Below are 22,249 nucleotides of genomic sequence, written 5' to 3'. Positions count from 1 at the left end.
ATTATTTTTTTTTTCTTCACTCGTTCGCCCCCACTGTGGCATCTGGCAGGGGACAGGCTGACGAGGTGTCTCTGCAGCGGAAATGACAAGAAATGGGGATCTTTTTTTTTTTTTATGCTTGATGAGAGTGTCAATCTGCTTCATATAGAGTTGTGCAAAGTACTGCAGCTCCACTCAAAATATTGACAGGGATGCGTCAGTGGTCTCACTGTGATAATGACTCGCTTGGGAGCTGATACTGTACATGTGCCTCATCGACACGATGCCAGAGCACATTTATGGTTGTTAATCTTTCAGCATCTGTCACTCGTGTTGAAAATATAATGTTTTTTTGTTAAACTTTGTCGTTTTTTCTGTGCATTGACCCTGTGAACTTTTAAAAAAAGATTAAACGGGGGATCATTTACTGTGATTTAGGATTATATCACCTCCATTATTTCTAATCACAAGGTGATTTTACACATCATTTAAATATGTAAGATGTCCAGTCGCTCTGCTCCACGGTTTTCTCCCTCTCTTTAGTCTCCCTTTCTGTCCATATGGTTACAGATTCACCTGTATTGCTGGATCATGAGAATGTCATTACCTCCCATCATTGAGCGCAGGCATCTGAGAGCCTGTTAACCTGAAACAGACCTGGCTGTGCAGCTCTGTGCTGATGGTCCAATATGCTCCTTGTTATTCCAGGATCATTGACGCTAAAGCCCTGGCAATCAAGCCAGTTTTGTTGAAGCTCATTGGCTCAGTGGGGTCTCATCTCATCTGCTTGGAATGAGGAGAGGAGTGTTCGGGTTAGTTGGGTCGTTAGGTAGAAAGTCTTTTGATAATGGTGCATGTTACATTAGAGCCTTACAAACCAAGGATAAGTGTTTCAGAGTCTGTGTAATGTAATTTACGGAATGGTTATAGTAGATAAGAAATTCTCTTGAGGTGTGAAGTATGGAGCTGAATCGTTCCTTATTAATCCGGACCCATCACATGCCACACAGCCAAGACACACTGGTTACATCGCGAACAGATTCACACATATCCATAGCCCAGCTCCGTCAGTTGAAAGATATGACTTTTAAAGGTGCTAACATTTGACTTGTTTCAAACAATTGTCCCAACAACAGCTTATTTCATGTAGCAGTAGCAAGACATTCATAAATGTCCATTAGTTGTGGGACATCTCTCAGCGTTAACAGGAGCCTGATGAAATGTACAATCATGATGAAATGGAAACAGCTGAACAGCTGAGGCCAGGCGATACTGCATGTACCCGTTTGCATTGGTCCCCAGATGCGACTCATACTTTATATAATGCTATCACAATCTTGAATGGGCAGGGCTAATTTTAACAGCAAGATTTATATCTTCAGATTGGACATATGATATTGCACACCTCTACATTAGATAACTAGTAATGTTCACCCCCAGTCGCCAAAATAAAATGCATTTCTGCAAATTGTGGATACGTTCCAATTTGTTTGCTTTACACATATCAACAGTTCCACAATACATGTCATACCATGTTCAGGTTACATGTATTTATATTTTCATTATACAATTTGCAGTCGTGTTTGTGGCGGCAGAGCCACTTAAGCCGAAACATGATCTTTTCCTAAGCCTGACCAAGTGGTTCTTGTGCCTAAACCTAAACCAGTCCATCAGCTTGAAAACACCGGCACACTGGAAACTGAACATTCAGAAATGTGAAGTCGCAACATAAAGACATAAACTCTTGACATAACTTCTTTGCCAACATTCATTCAGGCATTTCACACTTTCACATCCAGTTCTGCACTTGCTACATAGAGAGGAACTACTGCTTCCAGATGTCTTTCTTCCCTGTTCTGTTTCCCATTTTGATTTTTTTTATTGACACCCTCAAATGTTACTACTCCCAGATGATGCCACCATTTTTCATGAATCTAATTTTGTTTCTGAGAAATGTTATTTTCATGTTTTCATCAAGTTTGTCATGGTGAACGGCTCTGAAAACTGCAATACTGCAAACATGAGAATAAGCCAGTCAGAGGTTAGGACAAATCTGAATGAAAACACACTCAATGTTGACTCTCTGAATAAAATGGGACCTTGAATTCATACCAAACCGACCCAGAGTTCACAAGTGAACAGATTTGAGATGCAGATTCTATCTTGAAATTTCAGCCACAGTTGTAGTTAACACAGTCCTATACCTTCAACTACTTAACAAAGAAGCCTATTTCTTTTTTTTCTTTTTTTAATCTTTTGTACTGATATTTCAACCAGGAGACTATCAGAGCCATCTAAGTCACTCACAGGGGTTTTCCTAATGGAACTCCAAATGAACTTCAAATAAATTATATTTTATTAAACTTAAGGTATGTTAAACGAGTCCCAGTTATAACCTTTAACTGGCATATTAGATTTTTTTAGGGTGCAGGCTGCTCCGTGGTTCATACCCACATATCTCAATTTTCAGAAATTGAAGGTAAGGATAAAATTTGACCATTATGATGGTTTTCGGCAATGAGTTCAGGTACAGTAGCCTATTTAATGTCCTCAGCAGATCCTCTGCAGCATCTCCACTTCATCCCGTCTCCCTGTGGGATGCCAGCCTCTCAGGAGGGAGAGGGGGCATCTTTGAGGAGGTGGCGTCACACAGCTGCCATGGCCCGGCAAAGCTCCTCGAGGAAAGACAGGTTGTCAGTGCGCATTAATCATCGAGCCCACCATCGGAAACAGATTCCCCTCATAAGCAATTTCACTCATTAGAGTTACGGTGCTGATTTGCTGATTGGAGTTGCACTGAGGCTACTGCGCTGTGAGGGAAGGAGAGGAGAGGAGAGGGGAGGGAAGGAGGGAGGAGAAGGGGGAGAGAGAAAGAGAGAGAGAGAGAGAGGGCCTGACACATTTACAGTGATGTGAAAGCTGAGATGTTGATTAATGTGCATTGTTCCTGTCACATAAACTGAATAAATAAATATCAAACAAAAGCAGAGGGAGAGACTCATTTACAAACCAGGAAATGAAAGTTCCATTTAGTTAGGGAGTAAGACAGACCGGGGTGACAGTCTACAGACACGACCGTAAACAAGAAAAAAACTGCTGCGGTGTATGTCGAGGCTGCGTGCACACATGCACAAAGCACCTGGTGTGGCTGTTTTCAAGCATTCCCTTAAAGTGACTCAGTTCAATTCTTGTGGCATAGACAAAACACAGAGCCCCGCTGCCCCTGCCAGCTCCTCTGAAGTCCACCACCGTGATAAGTGGCCTTCCTGGTTAGCACGACACGCTGCAATCAGCTCTTGAAAGCCCCTCGGGCTGTGATTGGTTTCAAAACAACCGCGCCGCTTACACTTCAAGCACCGCATAAAATAAATACTTACTAAAAAAAAAACAATATTCAAACCCATCTTACAATGCTTCGAGTGATGCATGGTGATAACGGCGCGTTCCCGTCCCGTCCCGTAGGTCGCGTTTAGGCTCGGCTGTTTTTGTTGATCTTCCCATCCCATTCACAAATAGCCTTGTTTACATAAATAAACAATATTGTGTTTGCTGCCATGGAAACAGTTTACACAGGCCACAAGAATCACCATTTAATGGAGTGAGATGTTTACATGCCTGAGAATGCTGCCTAATAATGGCATATCTCAGCTGTCACACTCTGGTTTCTCATAAGTGTGATATGTGCGGGCTGTTGGGGAGTGCACGGTGGGGTTTATAAACTGTTAAAACACTTGTGTACGCCGAGTAACTTCAGAATATTAATGTGAAAGGTGCTCTTGTGATTATCCTCTGAATAGTGATAGGGTAAAGTTTGTTGATCATTATTTTATATTAAATTTCAATTCATTCTCGTGCTTTCCGACGTGACATCTAATCGGTTGCAGAACTTTGGGAGCTGACGTTACTCCGCAACAGACTGAATCCATTGTTTAACAGTGCCAACTTTGCGGCGTGTTTTGGTTTGATCCTATCCATTACATCCTCTCAGTCCCTGTGTGACCCCGCCCCCCCCAGTCATTAGATCATTACTCTGTTTTAGGGAGCAGCAAACATCCGAGGCCGTCTGAACTTTCCCTGTGGAGTGGAGCCAACAACCACACGCCTTAATAAATGGTGACAAACATAAGCCAGCGCTCACATCAGCAACATTACATGGCAACAAAGACGTGGCGCGAGCTCAACCAAATAAATGGTCACTCTGGGTTGTGTGTGTGTTTTAAGTGCACGTGTGTGTGTGTGTGTGTGTGTGTGTATGTGTGCGTGTGCGCTCTCCTCTTCCGTCATGCCAGCGTCACTCCTGTACTTTGATCATTTTCAAATGATCCTTGGCATGTGATTCTTCTCTGACTACGTGCAGATACACAGCGGTGCGCTAATTAGCCGTTATCTTGTCAGGTGAACGATGGCTACCGATACACCCCTCTGTCATTTTCTTCAAGAGAAAATGCACTCGTGCAGGAATCCCTCCGTCTGCTTCCCTCAGCTCCTTTTTTTTTCTCCCTGGTTTTGCAGATTCCTCCGTCCGCCCCGGTGCAGCCCGGGAGAAGTCGTTTTACAGTTCAATCAGGAATTCTAATAAACTGACCTGTGCTTTAATGACTAATTCATTGTCTCCTTTACTACCTTCATGGGTATAAAGCGGATTAATGACTTGAGCAAGGTTAAAAACAGTACCACTGTGCTTTTCCTTCATCCATTATCAATCATCCTTTAGATTCTTAGGAGAGCAACGGAAATTGAAGGAAAATTAGTAATCCCTTTGATGGATGATAGCATAGGTAGGAGTGTATGCGTTGGATATAAGTGCGGCCATAGCATTAAATGGAAATTGCCTGATAAGTAGCGTCACGTGAGGCGCTTGCATTTGAAGACGCGGCCCATGTATGGAACAAACTATAATGCTGCATGACAGTAGAATTATCATCCTGAGACAAACAAAGCCACCAAAGTTTGAGACGGGCCGAGCGAGGAAAATAAGTCCTATTTTTGATTATCCTCTGAATGGTGGGCTCTCGTAGATACCTTTATCAAAATGGTCCACAGATATAATCTCATATGTTGCACTGAACAGTTCTTTTCCAGTGCGTTTGCAAAAAAGAGCTCTAAGGAAAAAACTCAGAGGAAAAAAGAAGAAACTCCGCGGCAGTTAAGAGAATGGAGGTAAAGAATTTTGCGAGAGTTGTTAAACTTCTTTGACAGTTTCTTTACTTTTCCTCGCACTGTACTTCTTTTCTTGTTGTTCACAAATCCCATGGAAGAGGAGAGAAGCAAAAAAAAAAAAAAAAACACAACTAGAAAACCAAAGGGGAGGCAAAGGGGAACGCCGAGGAAAAAGGGAGGATCGGGTATAAGGCTGCGTCTCTTTGTTTACCATCCTATATTCCCATCATGCGTACGTACGCCTCGGCTGCATCTCTGGGCTCTTCCCGTTCTTGGCCCCAGTCATTTCTGACAATGTTAATGATTTAGTGGAGAGCCCTCCACAACGGATGATTTGTGACATGTAGGAAGGCTGGAAACGGGGGAGGACTAGGCAGGTTTCTGTGGGGAGTGTTTGGGATCCAGGGATGCCTTGAAGATAGTGATTCATTATATTTAAGACAAGTGTGACATCCTACTTCAAGGAAGCAGCACACATATGTACGGAGGGAGGGATTTATTTTTTTTTTTTTCGGGTGGCCAAAGTGGGGAGGGGTAGGTAAGTACAAAGGAATGCCTCAGTGTTTTTTGAGATGACATAGGAATAGGAGGCAGGCATATGGAGACGGCAGACTGGAAAATAATGGGTAATGGAGGAATTTAGCCTCGGGCTATATGCCTGCTTTGCCTACTTCTGTATAACTAGTATATTTATAATTCAAATACATACCTTTAATAATTAACAACCCGTGAATATTAAAGGAGAATGCAGGATATCTCTCCTAAAGATGGAGCCAGGTGAAAAATAGTATTACATTTCAAATCTGACAACAACAAAGAACAAAGGACAGAAGAGCGACAACAAAAAAAAAAGTTGGCTGCCATTTTGGGGTCAGTTTCTCATCTCGGGCTCGTGCAATAAACAAAAAGCGATGTTGTATGAGTGTGACATTAACACACGACGGTGTCTTTGCAATAAAAATGACTCAATGTGACTGGATTTTTAAGAAGCCGGTTAGATCCTTGTTGTTTGTCAAACTCTAAATCAAATGTCATCCGATCACCGGCGTCTTTTACAGTAGAGCCATTGTTGGTGGATCATACGGAAAGTAAGTGAAGGGTACCTCCCTGGAAACTGAAGTGTGCAGTTACACAAGCAAACATCTCACCAAGTTTTTTTTTTTTTCCATTCAAGTGTTTGATTGTCGTCTGGAGTGAACTTTTGCCGCTCCACTTCGGCCGTCAGTGAAACACTGCACATCGCATTCGCGTATGACGAGAGCGATACTGATAAAAAAAAATCGCTCTACATCAAATTATGTAATTTCAGACACATTTAGGCTGTGGCAATTTGGAAAACAAAGAACTGTGTCGCCAAATGCGAAGAATCTCAGTCTATTCATGCGGAGCTGCGAGTGTGCCTTTTTAAAATGAAATATCCCAGAGGACAGTGTGTTTTGTAGTCTGTACACAAGTGGCACAGAAAAGCTCTCAGAGACTGTGTCAACCAAAGTTATGCAAACACCAGAGTTCAACAGAAACCAACACATTTGCATATTCTGGATCTGAAATGTGTTCTTGCTTTTTTTTTTTTTTTTTTTTTCTTTTTTTGGTGCAGGCCTCGTTTTCTATCTCTGCGCTTTGATGTGGCTCATACATATTGACGACCCCGCTGAAGGAAACTCAACCACGCTAACTAAGGCGCGAGCTCAATTTGTGCATCCCCTCCTTTTTAAAAAAATCGTGCATTAGTTTGTCCCATTTATATTTCCGGGGGTTAATTAGCAAGTGAGAGATTGGACAATTAGTTCATCCGTGCTAATTGATTATAATATTACAACTTGGTAATGATGGGATGAACATGGACTCCTCGTTCCATATTCCTCCGAGGGATTCCATAATATATACAATGCTTCTGTGTAATGAGGGTTTTTAAAAAGACCAAATCAGCTGGGGAAATTGTTAATTCAATTCCACTCAGATGATGCAGAGCGTTTCGGGGCCACAAATGAATTGGATTTGGATCGGAGGGATCTTACAGAATGGCAGTGTCCTTTTTGATTTTGACTCGTGTCAACATAGATGATGGAGATCACTGGCTCATTTCTGTCAGAGGCACAATAGGACGTGAGCCTCGCGAAGATCCGATCGTATCTAGGTCATTTTTTATTTCCCTTTCCTCTGCTCGTGATTGAAAAAAGCCTGTTCTGTCTCATATATGCAACTTTCAGAAAATGGGTGCTGCAACATACGCAACGTGTTTTCTTTTAAATGTCTTTAAAAGCGATACAGATTCAACAAAATGCTCTCAGTCACCAAACTGTATCCTAAGTATAGAGTTGCACTATTCGCCTTATCCAACTTTACAGTCTTATTCTGTCCTCGGTTGTCAAACGTCTGGAGTGTGAAGCTCAGGTATGGACCTCTAACCACCTCTCGCTGGTGGCCCCACTCGAGCTCCATCACACTGTGACAGTCTGTCAGGCTGGGCAGAAGGAGAGAACTGCGGGTATGTATGAGTGCGGATACAGTTCACCTGGAAAGTTACACAGGAAGTGCCCGAAGTTCCACTTTACATGTGAAAACTCAAAGGCAAGTGACATTTTGCACCACTTTTTTTTTACAAAAATTGGAAGGTTTGCAGAAAAATGAGGGCTGCAAGGAATGATTACTGATCCATCTGTAAAATCGACATCACTTTTTTTTATCTAACCAACAGCCCAAACTCCAGGTACTCGCCATTTGCTTTCCAAGAAAAGCTACAAATCCTTACTTTTGAAAGACTGGAACCGGCAGATGTTTGACATTTTTTTAAAAAAATTACTACTTTTTAGTACGTCAACTAATCTATTCAACAGTTAACAGTTGCGGCTCTAGAAAATAAAGTATATACTTGATAAATGCATCCGTGCCCCGTTGTGATCAGTTTAACTTTGCCCCCTAACCCAGATGTTAATCATGGATATTCTCATGTTCCGTATCAGAATTATCGCTCCTCAAAAAGTCCTCATTGCATTTTTCTTTTCAGCCCCACGACAAGAAACCATTTCGTGAAAAATGTCTCGTCTCCCCTCGAAATGTTCGTCCTCCGGTGCAGCAAATAAAAAAAAAAAAAAAACAAGATTCATGCGTTAAATGTCGAAGTATTGCACTTCTTTACTGTGCTTAATAATTAATAGCCCATCCCATCACCCTATGAATATTTACATGCAAAGTGTCCCTGGGAGCCTTCCATATGCCAGAGGGAGGGAAGTCTGTGTGTTTATAGCGTTAAACACTCAAACATCGTCACCGAACCCCATTTCGCCTCCAACCATGAAAAAACAGCCACTAAAGCATTGCGAGCATTTTATTTGTTGTTGCACAATGTAACCTATTCAACTTCCATTTAGACGTGGCAAGTCAAATTACGGGTACTCTCTCCGTGCTTGACTGAAATCCCAGGACGACGCTTGTCTAGTTTCGAAGCGCGAGGGGAGCCGGAATGAGGTTTTTTTGGTTCGCACGGTGGTTGTTTCCAGAGCGGTGACGCTTGTTCATTGGGATCACCTTCCACTTACTGTGTCAACGTGTCAAAGGTCTAGTTGTCAGCCCTTCCCCCGAAATCAAGGCGTCATCGCACAGGCGGGAGGTATTACACAGCGATATTAGATTATGTGTTGTAAAGGCAGAATCGAGGAAAAGTTTATCGGAACCTTGTGCAACTTTCACCAAGAGGGGGGAAAAAATAAAACACAAACTCCTGCAAATTATAAATGATTGCTGCGGTTATACGAGCTAATTGGAGCCGAGGACTTTGGACTTTTGGACGTTAATGCCCCGCTCAGTTCCAATCTCGCCGACTAGCTTCCCTTTTTAGCCCTCCCTTTGTGTCGGATCCACAAAAAAAAAAAAAACGCTGAATAAACGCTGCTCAACGGAGGAATCGCTCCGATTGCGATGGCGTCAGAGCACAATTGTGAAAATTTTTTCAACCTTTTGACATTTTCTTCTGAGAGAGACTCAGCGGGAAGGCACGTCGTGGGAGAGATCTTGGGAGCACAGCAAAGAATCCCTCTTGTTAAAAGTTGCACCGCCGGCCACCGTGGAGGACAACCGCGAGCTATTAAACGGACAAGTAGGATGTGTAGTACAAATACATACGCTATGTTACCAGTGAACCTGGGCATGTTGGGCTCTGTTGCTTCCATTGGTGATATTTATGTAGGGAAAAAGGGAAAGGCTGAGTGTTGTTGTTGCCTCCCTGCAGGTCCCCGAGCTCTCAGATCTCCTCTCTGTCTCCTGTGTGGATAAGTAGTGGCTGCAAAGGCAACGCTGCTCTTTGATATTTCACTCCTCATTTGAATCAGTGGCCGCTTTATTTGACAATGCCAGGTAATTACCTGGGTACCATGCTTGATCATGTGAACTCCTGCAGAACCAGAGTTGAGGGAGGGAAAAAAAAGGGGGGGAGCGAAGGAGGGAGAGCTGGGTATCTGAGAGGAGATGGAAATGGGAGCACATAAACAAAACAGGGAATGGAGGGGGAGAAAAAGTGAGGGGGGGACAACAACAAGATGCACAAACACAAACAAACCATCTGCATTTGTTTAGCCGCATTGTTTGGTGCAGAGTGTCCTCGAACGTGTGGAGTCACGACCGAGCAAGTCGTGTGTGTGTGTGTGTGTGTGTGTGTGTGTGTGTGAGCCAGGCCTGTCCCGCTGCGAGGAGGAGGGGGGGTCGAGCATGAGGTCAGACGCCGGGTGAGAAGTTTATTATAACTCAAATGAATAGTTTTTGTCCCTCGGGTTCAGTCGTTCTGATCAGCTGGAAGTCTCTGAGGTGTGTGTTGCTCGTGAGCTCGAGTGTGTTTCACATGTGAGAACAAAAAAAAAAAAAAACACACACACACACACAAAAACAACACATTCTGAAAAATATATGAAAGAGAATAAACCCAAAGACATTTTTGGGAAAATATTTTAATGGTGTTGCTTTAAAAGGCATCAGGACATTTACAGAGGATTAAAGCAAACAGTTTTACAGTATATGCATAAAAGATGAGGAGAGGAGGAAAAAAAAAACAACTGCAAAACTTTCATTTACAAATTAAAAAAAATAACGATACTCAGTGGGGTTAAGCTCGGTACTTTTGCCAAATGGCTGGATATGCAACCTTGTCGATGATGTTTATTGAACAGGAGAGCAGTGTTTACTCTGTTGTGTGACTAGAATATCAAAACCCGTCACTCCATGTGAGCGCAGCTGCGTTCAGGCTGACTGACTGAGCTCTCCTTGGAGGAAACCAGCAAGACAACTTAGGCCCCGTCCCCGGAGTTTAACTGAAACACTGTGCCAGCAACAGAAAAGAAATACACAAAAGAAACACCACTCCTGTTACCGAAATATGAAATATGGAGTAAAAAACAAAACACTTGAATTTAAACTTTTGGGCCTGAATGTGCACAGAGCCTTTTTCTTTTTCTTTTTTTTCTTCATATAATGGTCTCACTGTAAAGGAGGTGGAATTCATTAAGGCTATAAATAAGGTGTGAATGACGGACAAGGCTAAGCATATACCAACTTTTCACAGGGACGTTTCCTCTTCTTCCCTTTTTTTCTTCACCTTTTCGAATTAATTCTAAAGCTTCGGGGTTTAGATATCTTCGTGTGAGTTTGTGATAAGATATGCAAAAACTACAAAAAATCTATATTGTTAAAAAAGTGTCTGATAATTCCGAGGTTTTTTAAACGCTCCATTTTTTTTTTCCGGATCTGGGTAAGTTTGCAGTCAGAGTGCTTCAAAACTCTCTGCCATTCCTCCTTCTTCTTTCTAATCATATTGAAACCGTGAACGCATCCGCACTTCCATTCCCCCCTCTATCGCTTCCCGCACCGGACAAACAACACAAGAGGAGGAGGGGGGGGGGGGGGGATTTGTATTCATTTCAAAGCGGAGAAGGGAATTAAGACAATTTAATAAAGGCTTAAAGCGGTGGGGTTGTCTGCGCAGCGCCTAAAGCCATATTTCCTCTGATCAGCGGAGGAGGGCGACTTTATTGGACATGTTTCTATTTCCAAATCCGCATAACAGGCAACGATGCATGCGTTCCCCATAATGTAGATAAGGGTACGAGAGAGGGGTTTGATATGTAATAAAAGGTGGGTCTGTGCTGCCTGTTTAAGCCCCCTTAAGCCTGATAAATGATGAGCGACAGAGGCACAGCGAGAGGGTCACCGCTATTAACTCCTCGGTTTTTTTTCCCGGCCTCCACTTAAACTTCTCTCAATTACATGCGGTAATGTGGCTGGATACGGGCCTTATAGGGCTTCGACCTGTTTCAATCTTAAAAAACTCGGAATTTAAAAGGAAAGAGGAAAAAAAAGGGAGAAAATCGTACGCAGAACTCCCGCATGTGAAACCCGCAAGGTCCTAATGAGAACTGTCCCCAAAGCCACGTGTTTAGAAGGGTGGAGGCGGTGGAGGTGGAGGGTGTGGGGGGGTAAACACGGGGATTACAGTGCGCGGCGCTGGACACATTGCGCACCAGGTATTCTGGGACAAACACCCGACGCAAGCTCATTAAATCAGCATTTGGTGTGTCCGCACAGGCGTTAACGACGGGCTCTAATCTCGGCGGTGACCCGCTCAAAGTGTGTCACAGCCGAGCAGAGCCGAGGCTGCAGACAGCTCCAGAGGAGAGCTCTGCGTCTTCACAGGGTGGAGGGAAAGGACAGGACAGGAAAGGAAAACGCGTGAAATGAATTAATTTCTATGAAAGTTATTTTCCAATATTAACACTTTCTTTTGGTGGTGTTTACGACTTTTACGCGCAGTTTTTAGAGAACAAAATATATGTTTTATTTATTCATTTTTTCACGTTTATGCCGAGCTTCTGTTAATCTCTTTTATTTTTAAAACATGCAATAACGCGTTTAGTAGCAGATAATAAAAAGAATCACCCGGGCTGTGTGAGTATTAAAACGATAACACGAATATCAGAGATTAGATATTAAAAACTGCGTGTTAGATACTTTTTTTTTTTTAATCGATCTGATTTGGATCCAAAATTAATTTGAAAAAAATCACCTGATTTATAATTCTTGCACACGTAATAAAAAGCCAAACCAAAGGCAGTGAAGGCCACGTTTTCTTCTATTTTTATTTTTCTAATTTGCGTGACACAAAGTCCAAATCGTGAGACAAGTTCAGCCGAATTAAAGGTCAGAGCTCTGCCTGCGAATAAATCCAATATCACAAGAAACGACTCAGACAAACTCGCGGAGAAAACACAAGAAAACCTACATTTTTATATTTTCCAAATGACGTCTGCTGTCAGGAAATAAACATTTGATCGCGGTGGCTTTTTAATTTCAATTTAAAAACACGATTTTCGTTTAAATTTTCGTGTAAATTTCGCGAATCACTGAATCATTTTTTGAAAAATTATTATTATTTATTATTTTTTTATTTTCAGGGGCCTTCTCTCATGTGTTGAAGAGCTCTTCGGCAGCTCGGCGGCCGCCAGGTGTCGCTCCACGGCCGCATATTCTCTCCTGAGTCCATGAAGAGGGGGAGAGAAAAAAAAAGCCACAGTTACATTTGCTGCTGGCCTCATCTCTCTCCCTCCACCACCACCACCGCCTCCCCCCCTCTTCTCTCCCCCTCCTCCCTTTACTAACCCTTCTGACACCAGAGTCTGAGAATCGGTGGAGGGGAAAATGAGGCTTTGGAGCTGAAGAATTTACAGTTAGTCGCGAAACTTTTACAAGTATTTGAGTTGCTCACTCCACTTTTTTTCTGAAACCCTATAGTCACATTTCACTGCGGGAGGTCAGGAAGAGTTCAGGCCGGAGAGATGAGCGAGGTGAGGCGAAGGGGGTGAGAAAACAAGGGGGGAGAGAGTGGAGATATTGTGAAAAATGAGGAACCATTAATAAAAAAAAAAAAATGTTTTTTTTTTGTGTTCAAGCAAATAAGTGAAAAATCAAGATTGTGGAAATTATTGATAGGAATAATCTGCTCAGAATGGGAACAGTGAGGAACTCCATTACGCTTGTCAGTGCGTAAAATCAACTTTTAATTTCAATTCTGACCCAAAAGCTGCTTTTATTTTATTTTTTATATTTTTTTGATAGTTTCTTTTCTTTTTCTTTTCTTTTCTTTTCTTCTTCTTCTTCTTCTTCTTCTTCTTCTTCTTCTTCTTCTTTTTTTTTTTTTACCTCCCAAGCCTCTCCACTAGTCAGTCTATGATCCATGTCTTATCTCGGCGCCTCTATACATTAGCCGAGGCCTGATTTACATAATCTCAAACGCTGGAGAAGAGGGCCAGAGAAGAACAAAGTTACAAACAAGATTAGGGGCGATTTTATTTGTTCCTGCGGTTGAGCGCCGATTGTTTCTCCAGGAGTGTTTAAGGTCACTAAGAGGATTTGAAGCCCCACACCACCAGCACCAGCACCACCACCCCACCCACCGTTTCATATCACTGATCTTTTTGAGGGAATTAGAATCAACAATGCATTTTCTCTCCATATTTAGCAACAGGCTCGAGTGTGTGTGTGTGTGTGTGTGAGAGAGAGAGAGAGAGCAGCCGAGCCCTGGAGGGAGAGAGAGAGAGGGGGAGAAGAGAGGGGATTGTAAGTCCTGCACAAGAGTAAACAGAGGAGTGGGGAAGTTCAGTGCTCAGCCCCTCGGTCGCGTTGCGTTGCATTTGCAGGCTGGGTTTTCCTGGGTGCACCTTTTCGGATGTGACATGCGGCGGATCTCTCTCTACCCCCTTGGTGATTGTCCCAGTAGTGTTTTCCTTGAAATGGATCCTCTGCCCCCCTAATGAATCCAAACGCAGCTGGCCATGTCCCACACGGACACCGAGAGCTTTAACCCTAAACTGACCTCAATTTGACACCACCAGATGAAATTTTACCGCCTGTTAATGCCAACCACTGATTTCTCCTTTTTTTCACACTGCGCAACTGGGGGAAAAAAGGTGGTTGCGACGTTGAAAAAGCCACTTGTAAGAAATCTTAAAAAAAAAAGAAACTATATTTAACTGTAATTGTCCGCGAGAGGTGTCCTCCTGGAATCATCTGGCTTGTAAAACGCGCTCGGGGTTAGGCGCAGGGGAGTTTGAGTTGGCACAGGTCTTGTTTATGGGGAAAATTAATTTTAATTAGCTATTGAGTGAGCGATGATTAAAATAAAATTAGAAAACGAAGCACCGACTTGTGTAATGTCGCGTCACACGCTGTTATTAAGCGAAATTAACCTATTCCACAGCCTAAAATATTTGTTCGCGCTGATGTCTCCGTGTTTATTGCCCCCCTTCCATTAATTAGTCAAATAAATAGTTCAGCGTAAAAAAAAAAGAAAAAAAAGACGGGAGTTTGGATTTTTGGCGTCGTTGGGGAAGTCGTCGCTGGAAGTTTTCTAGGGAAGGATGTGTTTTTGTGCGGAGCCGTGCGTTGGACACGCATAATTAGCCCCCGCTATTTTTCACACGCTCTTCGGGTGTTTGCATCACTCTCCTTGGGGGCAAATCACATATTTCCACAATGAAATGCGCAAAAAAAAAGGAAAAAAAAAAAAGATGCGGTGAAAAAAAAAAGTTGCAAGATTTAGGAGTGTTGTGTTTTAAAAGAGAAGAATCCGCTCCGTGCGCTCGGATTTCTCGGACACGTCGCGCGTTTTAACGCCTCGGTTCAACATCTGCATGAAACGTATTCTGCGTTTTTCTAAAAGTCCAGCTTCAAAACTTTGCCCTTCAGCTGCGCCGCGGACGGACGCGCGTTCCCAACAAAGCGGTAGATACAGTATAAGGTTTAATGCTACTTACCGTAGTTGTCCAAAGAAGGAGGAGGAGGATGGAGGAGATTAAACCAAAAAAAAGCAAAAGGGAAAAAAAGTCAAGCGTTAGAGCACAAATCAATGTGAACGATAGTATTTAGCTTATGAAAATATCAGTCTTCGATAGCAGAGTCTGCCGGGCTGGTTGTGTTTACAGAGTGCAAAGAGAGAGAGAGAGAAAGAGAGAGAGAGACTTGGAGACGGTGGCTGCCTTGGCTCTCTGCGCACCGCTCTGCAGCTCCTTCCCGGGGTATTGCACGTTGAAATGTCCACACAGCCGTTTGTCAAACCCTGCAGTCCTACACTTCCCACCCCCCCTTTATGCCAACAAACATAACTGTTGTCACGCTTTCATTTATTAAATCTCTTTTCTTTAAAAAAACAAAAACGCGAAAAAACACAAACCCCTGCCATTTACTGTAATCGACCCCTGAGCAACTCTGCCTGGTATATTTAGTTTGTTGGGAGAGTTTATTGACCCCTCCAACGGTAGCCACAGCATCATCTCCCTGAGAGCGCGTGTGTCTACCTTAATCCTAAACCTGTGAATAATTAATTTCCACCATCAAAAAAAAAAAAAAAAAAAAATGTCACGGAGCCATAAATGGAGCCTTTATGTGAGAGCCCTTGTCAATACAGCCAAATGATGCCATATTAGCATTGATGGAGCTAAATATTAAAGGGGATAGATGGCCTGCTTCTGTTTTTGGTGCGTAAAAAAAAGAGTGCTCCGGACTCCAAAAAGGGCTTCACTGCAATCGATGGCCGGAGCGTTGCTCCTCCTCTAAACTTCAATCTCCTCACATGATTGATGATCTTGGGGAGCTTTGATAATTGACTACTCTGGGGTAAGGCACGGATTTCTATCAAGAGAGGGGATTGGACGAAAGAAACATACAAAATTACTTTCTCCACAAAAGCTTTTTTTTTTTCTTTTTTCTTTCTCCCCCTCTTGGAAAAGTTCATTCTGGGCTTAGAGGGGTGCTGCGTGTCGTTTAATTTGCTAAAAAAAAAAACAAAACAAAAAACCGAGCAGAGCGATAATTAGCTGTAAGATTAGGAGGCATTACTGAGATATTAGGCACACCGGCTTATAACCACAAAACAGATAACAAGTAAGCGTCATGCTCATATATTAAAGTCAGCATTCACAAGATTTCCTGATAATTTTTTAGCTTTATAATCCTTTGTTCAACTCCTATCAGGATGCACAACTGTTCACGTGTTTGTTGTGTCCGTGCGTAAAATTTTTGGGCACGTCGTGCGTAATTCTGCATTAAAAATGAACTTCTCTGCTCTAAATCACGATTTCTGTGGTTGAATTCAGTCAGTGGTGTGTTTTTTTAATGTAACTTGGAGGAGTTTTTGCAGCCGAAGTGTCCGCGCTGCGAAAACCTTCCTCATTCAACCTTTTTTTCTTCTTCTTCTACTCCAGGTCTCTTCTCTGCGAGGGGAAAAAAAAAAGAAGGAATTGGGTGGGAGTTGGAGCTGTGTTGGTTTGCCTTTTACCCCCAGTGTGGAGTTGAAGCCGTCCCTACGCCTCGCATACACTCTGCATAACACAAGATTTGGTCTCTCCTCTCTCTTTTCTGGAGCTGCTGTAGGACTGGCTATGGCCACCACTACTTCCGGGATCCGTCATTTCATTCGCCCACCGCTCAGCGCTGCGAACTGACTCTGTTTCTATAAGCAAGCTAGCAGCCAACCTGCCAACACTCGCTGACACTCACTCATCTCAGTTTCGCCAGATAGACGAAATACCTACGGGGGGAAAGAAAGGAAAGATCCGAATCGCAATCTCTTAATTTCTACTGCTTTTTTCGCTGTTTTTTTCTTTTTTTCTTACAGTGATAATAAAACAAGATAGCGATCTGGAGGCATTAAAGGAGACGCGGACTCGCGGGATGAAAACGGACTAAAAAGATTCGTCCTTCTCTTGAACATCATCACCGACCGTCATTCATTCATTACCTTGACAACCTCTGGCTTTGATTGACAGCTGGAGTGGCAAAAAGCCATGAGACACGACAGTTTAGTTACATGCAGGTTGTTGATGGGCCGATTGTAACCTTCACTTTGGCGCATTTTTTCTTTTTTTTCCGTGGAAAGAGGGAAAACAAGAAAAATTCCAAAACTCCCCGATGCTACGGTTTCAACTGAACCACACTGGCGAATAGGAGAAGTCGCAAAGTTGGTTGAAACAAGGAATCTTGCCACTAAATCACTTTCTAACCGGGACTGGGATATTAAATATACGACAGATTCAGGAGTTTATTGGAGCGCAGCCTGATGGCGCAAAGGGTAGGTTTTAAATCTCCTACACTTACCTGTTTCAAATCCACTGTAGGGTGGCCCCTCGTATCGATAACCTCTTGTCGGGTGGTTGGCAAATTTTTCACAAAGTATTCATATCAAAGCGGCTAGATTTGACATTTTTGCAGCGCCCCTTCTCCTCAAGCGAAGTGACAGCCTCTGCCTTTTTTTTCTCCCTTACCGACAAGCCTCCACGACAGTCGTGGAGCCAGTTTTCGCAGGAGACTCCAAACTAATTCGCTCTTTTTCATCCACCAAACTCTCCTACGCGGAGCACCGAGCTAAAAAATGTTTTTGGTAATGACCAACCCTTTAGCAGATTTCATATGTATTGGCACTTTTGCAGCGCATTTTTCACAGCAACAGCTTATTTCAGTTTCTCTTGTTTCTCTGCGTGTTATTCACAGTGAGACGGGCATGCCTTGTTTTTTTTCTTTTAAAAGCACTTTGTTTAGGAAAAGTAAACCGGGCTGACTTTTTTTTTTTTTTGCTCTGATTTCATTCCCAGTACGATGAGCTGGCCCATTACGGTGGGATGGACGGAGTCACGGCGTCGATGTACGGGGACCCGCATGCTCCCCGGCCGCTTCCCCAGGTCCACCATCTGAACCACGGACCGCCGCTGCACGCCAGCCAGCACTACGGAACCCACGCTCCCCATCCGAACGTTATGCCCACCAGCATGGGCTCTGCTGTCAACGACGTTTTAAAGAGGGATAAAGATCAAATATATGGGTAAGGTTTGCATGAAAAACGCGTATTTTAATTTATTTATTTATTTATTTTACTGACTTTTTAGCTTTTTCTCCAAGTTAGTTTTTCACTGGGAGCTTTTCTCTCTCCCCACCGCTAAATTTAAATAAGCGTTTTTTTGTTTTTTGTTTTTTTTGTGCAGGATTGACCGCAGTTTTGGGAGCTCCATTGTTGGTCAGGGGAGTTTTGTTGATGTGTAATTTTAGACGCATTGTAGAAGAGGCAACGTCAAGCCTTACAGTGAGCGAGAGGGAGCCTTGAGCTTGAAATACAAGCTATAAAATAATATGGAAGGCGAGCCTTGTGCGCGGAGTCACACACACACACACACACACACATACACACTGCGTTCAAACGCAATAAAAACAAATTTCAGCGTCACAACAATTGCTCCACGTTACAGAGGTCGCTTTGAGATGACTTCCCTTATCATTTCTCGGCGTTTAAAATAGTCTCCCCTCTCTCCGAGACTTCATAAAAAACTTCTCTGACGCTTTCCAAATATTGTTTGCAAGCAAAGCAGACACAAAGAGCGCCGTCTCAACGCACCCGTGTGTCTTCTGTAAGTCTACTTTAGTCAGGGTTGTTCTGGAATAAAGCAACACAACGCGTTCAGTGCAAAACTTAAAGAAAAAAAAAATGTTTACAGAAATTGCTCGCTCACACACGCTCACAGAAAGTGCCATAATCCACGGTGTATCATTATAATCTGGGATGTAGGCGCAGAGTAAATCCTCCCCGGCTCCTTTACTCACGTTTTTCATACGCGGGACAGAGTTCAGCTGTAGGTTTTCATGCTGACACAAATCTAAACGACCTAAAAGACGAAGCTGGTGGCAGTTTTTGTCAAGTTAAAAAGGACTCTTATTCTGAAATTGTTATTCGGCTCTTAAAAAAATATCTATGCGACTGTTTGTCTCGTGAGTCAACAGAAGTTAGACTTTACTCATTTGTATCCACTCGTCCTCTGTTTCAACGCTTTAGACATAATAAAGGAGAAATAACAAAGTCGTCTGTGCCTCAGCTCGTCTGCGCCGCGAATCTGCAGAAAAATATCTTCCAAGTTTTTTTCTGCAGACTCCATAATTCCACTTAAATCCCTCCGACCACTCTGGTGTGTGTCTGCCTTGTTTTTGTTGCACTTTTTTGTTGACTTCTCAGCCCGTTTTCTGCTTCGCACTGCAAGAAATGTCAGCCCCAGCAAGTCGCTTGACATCACACTGAGTTTGAAAATCCATAGACGCCACAAAAACTAGAGGAGCAAAATGTCCCAGATGCGCTTTTACGCATGGACCAAACTCGAAACAGCTTCCAAAAGCACCGACCCAGCCTCCAGAGCTATTGTTATAGTAATTGCCTGCCTTGTTTTTTATTTAAACAAGCGACCATTTGATTGAAGCAAAAGTGTGAAACCTATACAGCGAGGGAGAAAGTAAAATTAGACTCATCACGGTGTTGTATTTTTCAGCTGTTGTGAGGGGTTTTTTGGGGTGGCAGGGAGCCGACAGATACGCAGGTTGACGGGACATTTTTTGCAGTGGGCTTTTGTGGAGCCGGTGTGCTGCTTGTTACTCAGGCTGTGTTTCCCCCCTCTTGCAGTCACCCTTTATTCCCACTGCTCGCACTGGTTTTTGAGAAGTGCGAGTTGGCGACGTGTACTCCGAGGGAGCCCGGCGTAGCAGGCGGCGATGTCTGCTCCTCAGACTCCTTCAATGAGGACATTGCAGTGTTTGCCAAACAGGTCAATTTCCAAAAATATTTATATTTTTAACATAATTTATTTGGGATTGCTGTGGCTTGCATAGTTGACTGCCTTTACTGCCTTTTATATATATAAAAAAAAAAATAACAAAACACAAAACTTTTTTTCTCTTGACGGTGTGTGTGTTCTGTGCAGTGTTATCAGGCTTAACGTTTTCAGGATGAAAATAGACGCGCATTCCGCACGTTTCATGCCAAACTAACTCTGACATTTGGTGTGTTATTTTAGGTCCGAGCAGAAAAACCTTTATTTTCATCAAATCCAGAGTTGGACAATTTGGTAAGCGCACACTCTGACCTCTCTTGTCTCTCAAATAATTGCCCGCTTGGCTGCGGTTGCACTGTGCCTTGTTTTTTTAAAAAAAATTTTTATTGTTGGATACTCAAACATCACACAGTTAAATTTGTGAACCTATGATTTAAACTTTCGCACATGTCAGATCAGTTTATTTGATGTGTGACCACACTGACCGCTGTCATTGTTCTGGCTCTGCCTCACTGAGCTGACCCAGCTGACCAGCGTGCGTGATGACCAATCAGATTGTACAATGTTTTTTTTTTGTTTTTTTTAAAAAGGAAATACTAAGTAGTTGTTAGCTGCCAGTGCACTCCAGAATGTCATGACACAAGCATAAAAAACAAATATCTCACCTTTTAAATTGTGTTGTGATTGTGTTTATTTGCTCTTTTCCCCCGCCAGATGATACAAGCCATACAAGTATTACGGTTTCACCTCTTGGAATTAGAAAAGGTAAATATTATAAATCTCATATGTTGTGGACTATTTCGCGGCGCCACACGCACACACATCCTATAATCTTTTTTATTAAAGGTGCAAGATGTTTTTTTTTTTTTTTTTAAATACACCCTGCGTTTTGGAGAAAAGTTTAATTTTCGTAAAACCAAAAATCTGCTGCATTCACCCAGCTCCCTCCATGTGACTATTGATACAATATGCTGCAGCCTCTTTTGCTCACATTGTTATCGATCGGCAGATATAGTTTCAACTGCTCATTATCCCCCCCGACCTCCACCCACCCCCCTCTACAAGCTCACGGCATGCTGTTTATTTTTTTTGTCGTCCGACTTGTTGCTGCAGTCTCAGGAGAATAATAAGCACCGCAACAATTTCACTATTGTTTCCTTCGCCGCTGATAATGCCCCCCTTAATTGGAGTTATTCTTGGACCAATCCCATCCTGGAAAAAAAAGGTGTTTTCCTCTCTGACCCCCCTATTTTTTTCTTTTTCTTTCTTTACTCTAGGTGCACGAGCTCTGCGACAATTTTTGCCACCGGTACATCAGTTGTTTGAAAGGAAAAATGCCAATAGATCTAGTTATTGACGAGCGGGATGGCAGCTCGAAATCAGATCACGAAGAACTCTCGGGATCGTCGACTAACCTTGCAGATCACGTAAGTAACGCAGACCTTTTCTTCTTATAGATGTGATAATGTGTGTGTATGTGTGTGTGCACGACCGGGAACACTCGAGCCTTTCTGATTATTTGTTGGTTAAACCGTGCAAATGAATAATCGGCTGTTTTTGAAACAATCCCATGTGTCTGATGTTTTCCTCATTATAACAACTCTTGTGCAGCGTAGCCTCTACTCGTGTGTGTGTGTGTGTAAGTGTGTGTGTGACCCCGCTGTGCCATCAGTAAATAGAGCATGCTCTGTTCTGCAAGGAGAAAAAAATCTGCCGATCGATGTTCTAAGGTCAAAAGCTAGATGTGATACAATGGACTGAGTTATTGTTTTAGTCTTTTGATTAGGGGCAGTCATGTGTGCATAACGCGTCCGTGAGTCCTTTTTTTTTGTTGCTGCGTGTGTGTGCGTGCTGGAGATGTGTGTGTGCGCGCATTAGAGGCTGCGCGTGCGTGAGTCGCCGCCGTGCGTAATGGAGAGTTGGAGGAGAGAGAGAGAGAAAGAGAGAGAGAAAAAAAACGTGAGGCAATTATCTGTTACGCAGGTTTTAACGTTAAAGCAGGGTATCAGCGGTAAGCTGTAGCTTTAGGCCAATATTTAAAAAGAAAAGGGCTTTACATTTGGGGGCTGTGGGAGCTGGATATGGCCTGCGCGTAAAGCTGTGGATTCTTTCTTTTTTTTTTTTTTTTTTTTCTTGCTTCCTTGCTCGCTGCAGAGGTGGAGAAAGTGGTAGCCTATTGAAATAGATCTCAGAAGCTAAAGGCTTACCATCAATGTCAAGTTCACAAGGCATATGATGGTTCGTCTGGAGGCCTTCCATGGCTGTTGATGTTAATGTGTTTAATTGTTTCGTATTGATTGCCGTGCGGTCTTTGCTCTGCAGCAGTGGCTCTCCTCCCCCCCATTTTTTTTTTTTTTTTTTTTAATGGCTGGAGGCTCCATAATGCTGAATTCAATTACTTGCACCTGAAGTACAGTAGGTTTAAATTTGAGGATCGATTCCCTGAGTTTTAAATCGTGCATTTTTGGTGTCATAAACACACACTACCCCCC

At 42.9% G+C, this 22,249-nt stretch overlaps 1 protein-coding gene and 1 long non-coding RNA gene across 8 annotated transcripts in view; one reads left to right on the top strand and one right to left on the bottom strand.

Annotated features, from left to right (window-relative positions):
- Nucleotides 1-10,059: 10,059 nt before the first annotated feature.
- LOC115597617 (uncharacterized) lies at nt 10,060-15,893 on the bottom strand. Its single transcript, XR_003987125.1, has 2 exons — nt 14,934-15,893; nt 10,060-12,654 (listed from the first exon to the last, which is right to left on the bottom strand). It is a non-coding gene; the product is annotated as an uncharacterized LOC115597617 (long non-coding RNA).
- Nucleotides 15,894-16,246: 353 nt separating this feature from the next.
- The window catches only part of meis2a (Meis homeobox 2a), an 82,325-nt gene continuing 76,322 nt past the window's right edge, over nt 16,247-22,249 (top strand). For 2 of the 7 annotated variants that reach the window (XM_030443709.1, XM_030443708.1), the window contains exons 1-6: nt 16,256-17,245; nt 17,766-17,992; nt 19,610-19,751; nt 20,001-20,051; nt 20,472-20,522; nt 21,035-21,184. In XM_030443709.1, coding sequence (XP_030299569.1) covers nt 17,234-17,245; nt 17,766-17,992; nt 19,610-19,751; nt 20,001-20,051; nt 20,472-20,522; nt 21,035-21,184 — 633 coding nt within the window. In that variant the 5' untranslated portion in view covers nt 16,256-17,233. Of the gene's footprint in view, nt 17,246-17,270; nt 17,555-17,765; nt 17,993-19,609; nt 19,752-20,000; nt 20,052-20,471; nt 20,523-21,034; nt 21,185-22,249 lie in introns of those variants that run through there. The other 5 variants (XM_030443713.1, XM_030443714.1, XM_030443711.1 and 2 more) reach the window with 5 other exon arrangements.

Source organism: Sparus aurata, chromosome 16 (assembly GCF_900880675.1).
Source record: "Sparus aurata chromosome 16, fSpaAur1.1, whole genome shotgun sequence".
NCBI lineage: Eukaryota > Metazoa > Chordata > Actinopteri > Spariformes > Sparidae > Sparus > Sparus aurata.
The sequence above is the reverse complement of the archived record's forward strand: the minus strand, read 5'-3'. Positions and strand labels throughout refer to the sequence as shown.